Source organism: Macrobrachium rosenbergii, chromosome 3 (genome assembly GCF_040412425.1).
Source record: "Macrobrachium rosenbergii isolate ZJJX-2024 chromosome 3, ASM4041242v1, whole genome shotgun sequence".
Classification (NCBI taxonomy): domain Eukaryota; kingdom Metazoa; phylum Arthropoda; class Malacostraca; order Decapoda; family Palaemonidae; genus Macrobrachium; species Macrobrachium rosenbergii.
Genome location: NC_089743.1, coordinates 69,637,395 through 69,646,589, shown reverse-complemented (window position 1 = coordinate 69,646,589; position 9,195 = coordinate 69,637,395). Strand labels below are relative to the sequence as shown.

Sequence of the window (9,195 nt, the reverse complement as noted above, 5' to 3'; positions counted from 1 at the left end):
TGTTAATTTTATCATTATGGATTCTAAGGTTGTTAAGTCACTGTCTTTCTGTGTTTGTCCTATTATTCGAAAGTCTTTGTTGTTATTTTCTATATAATTGTAAATGATTGCGATTGAAAAAATGGCAAAAGAATAACTATCGTACATATATAATTATATTAGACAATGTTGGACGTGGTGTAAATAATAGCGTACGGTGTTCTACATTATGTATATGTATATATATATATATATATATATATATGTGTGTGTGTGTGTGTGTGTGTGTGTGTGTGTGTGTGTGTATATTTATTTAGTTTAATGAAATATTGCAGTTTTTAATAATGGTTAAGAAAATCAAGAATGCTGAGTTTATCTCAGAAAGTTATATATAAAATAAATTGCATTTAAGTGAGGGTTGAAGGCTTGACCCACTTCTGTAGCTGACACCTGTCAGCCGAGGAGGTTGACTGCCATAGCAAGGAGATAAAGATGAGCTGATAACTAATATTTTACTTTTCATAGCTCTATCAGGTGATAGAATCAGAATAGGAAGGAATTTATCAAAAGCATGCAGTCATAGAAATAAATTTAAACTGTCACAGTTATGAGCCAATGAGAAAAAGCAAGGGAGCCGTTACGTAGGGAAACCTCTACAAATGCTACTACTTCTATCAACCCTTTATTTTTGGCGCCGCCATATAAAACTGACAGCCTACTGTTCTACATCAAAATGCAAATCCCAATCAAACTGTAAGTTGAAGCTACCCCATAACTTATATTATTTAATAAATTATGAATTTAAATTACGCTAGAGCCAGTTCCTCGTATGAGAATACGAACTATCACCTTTTATGAACATCAAAAGGGCACCACAACCAGACGGGTTAACCTATAGCCTCAAGACAATACTTTTTCCATTGTTTAGCCTGCCCTAGTAGCCTCGCTATGCAGCAGGTGTTATCCTAGCAGTAGATTTCCAGAAAGGGGAAGTTTTGAGAATTAAGGGAGCAGTCTCAAACACCACTTACAAGTGGAAGCTTTGGTTAGTCCTAGTTACCAACGCTCAGTGTTAGGCCTACTTTGAGTTGGGTTGTTTTGGGGGGGCGGGCGACGCGCCTCCCAGCCAGGTCAGGGCACGGCGTTTTGACAACTAGCCCGTGGGAGCAGCCTCAAATGCTGCCTACGAGTGGAAGATTAGTCCACCATCCTGACGTTGTGTTAGGCCTACTTGGAGGATTTGGGTGGGGGACAAAGCGCCTCCCAGCCAGGTCAGGGCACAGCGCCTCAAGTCAGGTTAGGAGGATAGGCCATGGTCTGGTTAGGTCAGGACACGGCAATCTAGGAAAGCTAGCTTTTTTCAGCAGTATCTGTGTTCGATGTTCTCAACTGGCCCCCAAGAAAGCAGTTGACTTATGGATAGAGGAAAATTTGTATCCTAGGCTAGTAGCCTAAGTTATGATGAAATGTAGCCTAGATTACAGAATTCAGGCACAGTTAATAAGGTAATCCTACAGTTTAGGGGTCCAGATTCATTGCTCCTTTGTGTGTGTGTATAAGTTTTCTTTCCTAGGCTATTTTCAATTTCTTCTTTCAACAGATCTGCAAACAGAAGTATATTTGCTAAAAAAAATGAGCTCTATCTGCTTACAAAAGCAGAGATTGTAAAACAACAAAGGGAATAAAGCTCTGCACCTCAGGCGAATAGGCTAGTGTAGTGTACCTGCAACTATGTTTGTGGAATGAGCGTTTAGGAACCAGGTAGGAAACTGGCACAGGCCCTTGTTCTTCAGCAGCCACATTTTGATTAGTCTGTAAAAATGAGTAGTTTATCTGCTTACAGAAGCAGGGATTTATGATTTTCTCAAAATTCTAGGGTCTGTATTCCCTGAGACATGTTTTTGTTTTTTTACATTCCCCCTTTATGCCCTTTGTCTTTTTACAATCTCTGCTTCAGTAAACAGATAAACTGCTCATTTTTTCATTGTTCTCCATGATTCAATAAATATTTGATAAATCTGTGAGCTGGTCTTGACTTTACGTAATGCAGGGGATTTGGACCCCTAAACTATGATTACCTTAATAAGTGCAGTGGCTAAGATTTATATAGGTGATACAACCATATTAGGATATGTCTAAGTATCATAAAACATAAAGAATTAAATAAAACAAATGGTAAAAGGTCAAAAGAGTGGTTTCCAGATCTTCTGGAACTTCTTGCTGACTTCCTGAGACTGCTGCCACAGAAGCAACAACTTCTCAGGCAACCTCACTTCCGTCGGTTCCACCAAAACCTGTCTTCTCTGGCCCTAACAGGGTTCAAACTGTTAGGCAATTGCTCCGAAAGAAGGGCTTTTCAAGAGTGGCTGCAGACGCAATTGCAAAGTGTAGAAGACAGTCTTCAGACAATGTCTACCAGGCAAAATGGTCCATCTTCAGGTCCTGGTGCAGACAAAATAACATGTCTTCTTCTGAAACCTCTGTAGCAGAGATAGCGGACTTTCTTCTGCTCCTACGCTCCGCTAAAGGACTTTCCACCTCTACCATTAAAGGATACAGAGCTATGCTTACCTCAGTTTTCTGCCATAAAGGAATGGACTTATTGTCAAACCAGGATGTGTCCAACCTTATTAAGTCCTTTGACACTGCAAAGCCTAAAGGAAAACCTTTGCTATCCTGGAACTTAGACGTGGTCCTTAATTGGCTTTCCAGTTCAAGTTTTGAGCCCATGCAATCTATCTCTTTAAGTGATCTAACCAGGAAAACTCTTTTTCTGGTCGCCTTGGCCACTGCTAAGAGGTCCAGTGAAATCCATGCTGTAGACAGAAACATAGGATTTTCTCAGGGGAATGCAGTTTGCTCCCTTTCCCTAGACTTTCTGGCTAAGAATGAATCACCGTCGAATCCATGGCCTCGTTCTTTTACGATCAAGATCTTATCCAAGATAGTAGGTCCGTCTGAAGAAGAAAGAACTCTCTGTCCAGTAAGGGCCCTTAAGTTTTATCTTCACAGAACGAAGGACATTCTTGTTACTTCAAGAAACCTTTGGTGTTCTGTGAAATATCCCTCTAGACCCCTGCCTAAGAATGCCCTGGCATTTTTTCTGAGGGATCTGATTTCCGAAGCACATTCCATGGTGAACAAGGACTCACTATCATCTTTAAAGGTAAAACCCCACGGGATAAGAGCAGTCGCAAATACTTTGGTGTTTAAGCGCAATCTATCCCTTATGTCAGTTGTACAAGTGACATCTTGGAAGTGCAATTCGGTGTTTGCATCGCATTATTTAAGGGATATCGAGATGACTTACGATCAATGCAGTACCTTGGGTCCGTTTTACGCGGCTGGAGTGATGTTGGGGAAGGAAACATAGAAAGCGATGTCCTTTCTTTAAGCTCTTCGCCTTTCTCAGGATGCTGAGTTTTGGAGAGTCTGGGAGTACTGTGTACTTGGAGTGTCCCCCAATCTTTTGGTTATGGTTGGGTATTGGTGTTTTTAAGTGGTTATGGTGACTATTTACTCTGGTTATTTTGTGTGGTACTGCGCCCTGAGCAGGGGCATCTTGTTGTACTTTGCTAGCCCTCGGAATGTAGTCCATCGCTACAAAGTACCCACTGTAGTAGTAGGCAATCAAGGCTTTACCACCTGGCCTCTACTGGATAAGATGAGCGCCAACCAGAGGCAGTATCTACCTGTACCAGCTCTCTTATCAAGTAAGGTTCAGCAACATTGATTCAATGTTAGCAAATTTCTATTCTCAAACTCATTACTATTAATAATGTTTTGGGGTAGATATGTCCAACATTCCCACCTCCATTCAGTGTGGGAATCAGCTATGTAATTACTGGGTAAGTTACTTATATAAAAATGACGTTTTTATAATAAAATAAAGTTTTATATATACTTACCCATTAATTACATAATCAGAGCCCGCTCGCCTCCCCTCAGTTTGACATAAGGGCATAAACAAATTGAAGCTCTTTGCTATGTTGTACCTTCTCTTACACCCGAAAGTGGGCGGGGCATGTCACCATAACCAAAACAACCTAGCAGACCCACAATTTCAAAATTTTTATCTGCTGGTTAAAAGAAACTAATAGCTATGTAATTACAGGGCAAGTACTTATATATATAAAATTTTATTTTATTATGAAAATGTCATTTCTATAATATCAGAAAATTAGAAAAGGTAGTTCACTTATTATTATTGGTAAAGGAGGGAGTTGAAGTTGTAGAGGAAGGGTGAGATGTCACAGAAGGAATGCTGCACAAGCCCTTTAATGTTGCATATGGTTCTTATGGTTCTTAAAGACTGCCCTTTAGGGTATCAATGAACCAGCAGTAAAACTGTGTAAAAATTAATGTTGGAGTTAATTTTTATACTGTATATCACATCCTGTATTTTCTTACATTTTTGTTTCTTTACTGCAGATCAGCTGAGGAAGATGGGGATTTGAATGAATGGGTACTTTTAGAACTACAAGGAGACCTGGAATCGCGTACCCAAGAGGACATGAAGAATAAGTTCATTGGAGACTTGCATTTCACTAAACAAGTAAGCATATTTCATTAGTGTGATTTGGTCACTGTTGACATGCTAAGCAGAAAGTTTATGAGCTTTTATTATGTATTTTACACAAAAATATTAAATCATAAAGTTAAAAATTTGTTGCTACTTATCAAAAATCCATTACTTTACATTAACATAATGATTGGTAACAACAATCTGTAGGTATGTCCACCTTTCTGAGTGTGTATCTGTGTTCATAAACACCTCTAAGGGATGGAAACTGGGTAATGTCTGCAATTTTAGTGTTTGAATAACAAATACAGTATTGCTCCCTCAAAACATTGGCTTATCATAGTTTTTATTCTTCATGAGCTGTGATTCTGATAATATTCTTTCCTTCTGATTATATTTTGGTGGTTGTTATCAGTAATTCATCTAATTTTTCTCTCCTTTTCTGTGTGTGTTTATTCACTGGCCTAAATACCTATTGTAATTGCCTTACCTACCTGCAAATCTGTAAGAATGGACTCTTAAAACCTCCAAGCAGGTTGACCATTAACCCTCCCAGCCCCAAACCTCCTCTTATTTGTAGATAGGTCAAGATAGGATAGGACATTGTATATATATCTCTCAGAGCTGAAATCTATCTTTCTCGCCCTCAAGGAGTTTTCAAGCCATTTGTTCAGCAAGACAGCAGGAGTCGTGTTGGACAATTTCATAACCACAGCTTACCTGAGCATTGAGGGCAATATGTGGACCAAAGCTCAGGAAATAAGTTACCTGGCAATACAGATCCTGCTATGGGCAGATGACAGGAACATAACTTTAATTCCCTGGGACATTCCAGGGAAGTGCAATATGTTGGCCAACTCTCTCAAAAGAAAAACCAGGTCTTATCTGTAGAATGGTCTCTTCATCCTGAATGCTGTAGGCTGTGGAAATTTGGACTGGCAGATTATTGCTCCATCCTTCCAGATCAGCTTAGGGAGGGGACACGTATGGTATCTTGGCATGGACTGGAAGGTTATGCTTTTCCTCCCTTCTCACTAATCAGGAAAATGCTAGACAAACTATGAGCTTCAAAAGGCACAAGTCTGCAGCTGGTAGCTCCTCTGTGGCTTCAACAAGAAAGGTATCTAGACCTTTGAGCACCCCTGATAAACTCACTGTGGGTCTTTTCACTTTGGGACAAGTTTTTCCTTCAGTTTCACTTGAGATGGTTCCACCAAAATCTGCACCAGCTCAACTTTCACATTTGGAGGCTCTTAAGCAAGGTGTCTTTTAGATAGGATTTTTGAGTAAGGCAACTGAGGTCATTACCAACTCAACTAGGCCCTCTACCACCAAGCTTTATCAGGCCAGCTGGAGAAGTTACTCTGGCTGGTGTCTGTAAAGACATTAATCGTAACAGGGCCATTGTTTAGCAATTAGCAAACTTCTTGTTTTATCAGAGGAAATTGTCTGTGTTGGTTGTAAATCATCTTGGGCACAGGTGTTTTAAAGCAGAGGTGTGAACCTTACTTTCTCAAGTGAATTCAGGTGCAGGCACCAGAGCTTTTGGAGAGAAGTATCTTCCAAACCCCAAGGCTTCCATTGTGGGGTTTATCCTTGGTCCTAAGCTATTTTATTAGTCCCAATGTCTAAACCCTTGAGACAAAATCCCATAGGAAATTGACCCTAAAGACTGTGTTCAACAAGAAGAGTAAGTTAGATACACACTTATGCAAGGGGTCTCTTACAACTAGTGGGTGATAGAGAACACACCTCTGTTATGTCATCCTGGTAACTGCCAAGACTCAGTTGACTTCCAACTCCTTTCTGCTTCCTGTGAAATTTTTTCTCAAGATGGTTGACATTTATGCTTATGTCTTCCATTTCCTGTTTTTATATATAATTTTGTTGTACTGAGAATTGGGAGTGAATAAGACTAAAATGCTTGGATCTTTAATTTCAGGGAGGCATTCCGGTGCTTATCATAGGTCACCACATTCTCTATGGCAAGGTTCAAGATCTTGAGAAGCCTTTTATATACCTGAGAAAAATATCAGGTGCTCCACAAGAAAATTGTATGGATGCTTCAATACCTGTTAGTAGCACTGAATACTCAGTGGAAGCAGTCATACAGAAAAAAGTACTCTTTAAGACTAGACCTAAGCCCATTATTGCAAGTATGAAGAACTATTCCCCATAGCTTTATGTTATTCTAATTGCACAATAAGAAATATATATATATATATATATATATATATATATATATATATATATATATATATATATATATATGTATATATATATATATATATATATATATGTATATATATATATATGAGACTTTTATGTATATTTCTCATGTTTATTGTCATTTTGTCGAATTTCATAGTTTCAGTCCAACATGTTGAATACATTAGGGACAAAAATCAGTCAACACAAGCAAAAAGTTCAACTTGTTGGAATACTGGTACTTTGATCTCTAATTATGTAGTTATTTGTTTGATGGTAAATATATAAGAGTAAAAGAACCTTTGTTCCTGGATAATCTTCAAAATTAAATGTATATTTGTACATATTGGAAGTTTAGTCAGTTCCCCAGTGCAATATGACAAACAAGAAAGAAGAAAAATGATGGCCATCTTTTGTCTGGTAAAGGTGAAAGGTTTTTTTACATTTTTATTTTCTCTGTAATCAGCAAATTGTTGTGTTTCATGGAATTGTCCGGTATGGAAGGAAGCATTTTCTTTATACCAAGGTGTTCAAACTATCCTTTGCCTTATTGTAGTTTGTTACTAGTGAATGTAGAATGCTGAATTGTATGTTCTTCTAGTTGGACAATAAGAATATTTATATATACAGTATAAGGAAACTTTGTATATTTATTATGCCCTATTGTACGAGGTCAGATAGGGTCATAACCTCCTTCCACATCTGTTTTAAGATCAATGTCATATCAAGTTATATCTCAAAGATAACATGGTGGCAATGGCCAGCCTGCGTACTGGGTCAGCACATTCTCTCTCTCTCTCTCTCTCTCTCTCTCTCTCTCTCTCTCTCTCTCTCTCTCTCTCTCTCTCTCTCTCTCTCTCTCTCTCTCTCTCTCTCTAACTGAACTAGGCCTAAGGGAGAACCAGCAAAACATGACAACAAAAATAATCTAACATGGCAAGTAGATTGGAATGAAATGGGAATATCTACATCCCAGAATGGTTAACCCAGTTAACCAAGTAATAAATATAACATAGTGCTATCAACTTCCACCAATTGAGTCTTTACAACAAAAAGAGCCTAAATAAGTCAAGATGACCATAATCATAATAAGTCACATTCCCCTCCATTTATATTGACCTCTGTTCAATACATCTCACAAGCAGTCACAGAGTCTTAGAGGAAAGTGGATCTGAGTACATGGGAATCTAATTCTGAAATATCTAACCTGTACTCGAATTGAATAATTCACACCTATGACACGCCCATGAAAGTGAATGAACAAACGCTCTAACTGGAACTTGATGACTTCTGGGTGCATAGCCAGTGCATCACCCAGGGTACGATGCCCCCTTATCTCCGTGAGAAGCCAAACTGACACCAGGCCTTTGTCAGCACTGACTTGCTGAATATGTAGGCACTGTTTCCATTTACTTTTGCCCAGAATGTCTCCAAGAAAACTGCTCAGCTAAAAAAATGAAATAGCATACCATATTCATCCTAAATGTTTTTCATATTTCTCATGTTTATTGTCATTTTGTGGAATTTCATTGTTTCAGTCCAACATGTTGCATACATTAGGGATAAAAATCAGTCAACACATAAGCAAAAAGAAGCCTCTTCCTTAAGTTCAACTTGTTGGAATACTGGTACTTTGATCTCTAACTATGTAGTTATTTGTTTGTAGGTAAATATATAAGACTAAAAGAACCTTGGTTGCTAGATAATCTTCAAAATTAAATGTATATTTGTACATACAGTATTGGAAATTTAGTCAGTTCCCCAGTGCAATATGACAAACAAGAAAGAAGAAAAATGATGGCCATCTTTTGTCTGGTAGTGGTGAAAGTTTTTTTTTTTACATTTTTATTTTCTCTGTAATGAGCAAATTGTTGTTTCATGGAATTGTCCAGTATGGAAAGAAGCATTTTCTTTATACCAAGGTGTTCAAGCTATCCTTTGCCCTATTTTAGTTTTCTGCCAGTGAATGTAGAATGCTGAACTTGAAAAGCTGATATACTATACCCCATATCATTTTATATAATTTTCGTACCTTACAGGAAGGTATAACCTTTCAGATATTACTAAAAATTATCTGCCAGAGTTCAAGTTATCTACCTTTAATTTATTATACCAAATGCATAGTGTGATAAATCTTCCATGATTAGTATGTGGAGTTGCAAATGTGTAGCTCACCAAATGAACATTCTTTCAGGCATGTTAAAAACTGAAAAACATCTGGGAATTTTGTGCTTTATCCTAAGGAATGGCTGTGAAAAATACAGTACTGTATGTACCTGTATATCACAATAAAATTCCAGTCACCACCAAGTATAAATCAGATCAGTCATGATGTCTGTATATTAAAAAATTCTAGAGGCTAGGTTTATACTTAAATTGTAACAAAGATGAATATTTTTTCATAACTGAATAATAGTTGGTAAAAATCTAGCATGACACAAAGGAAAAACATATTTACTCTACTGAATTGCAATGAGTAAAGTACC

General features: G+C 37.8%; 1 protein-coding gene across 1 annotated transcript; it reads left to right on the top strand.

Annotated features, from left to right (window-relative positions):
* Positions 1-458: 458 nt before the first annotated feature.
* LOC136825258 (chromosome transmission fidelity protein 8 homolog) lies at positions 459-7,349 on the top strand. The gene is made up of 3 exons (XM_067081315.1): positions 459-732; positions 4,411-4,534; positions 6,444-7,349. Exons 1-3 carry the CDS (start codon positions 713-715, stop codon positions 6,678-6,680), a joined length of 381 nt encoding a protein of 126 aa, XP_066937416.1. The 5' UTR covers positions 459-712; the 3' UTR covers positions 6,681-7,349.
* The last annotated feature ends 1,846 nt before the right edge of the window (positions 7,350-9,195 follow it).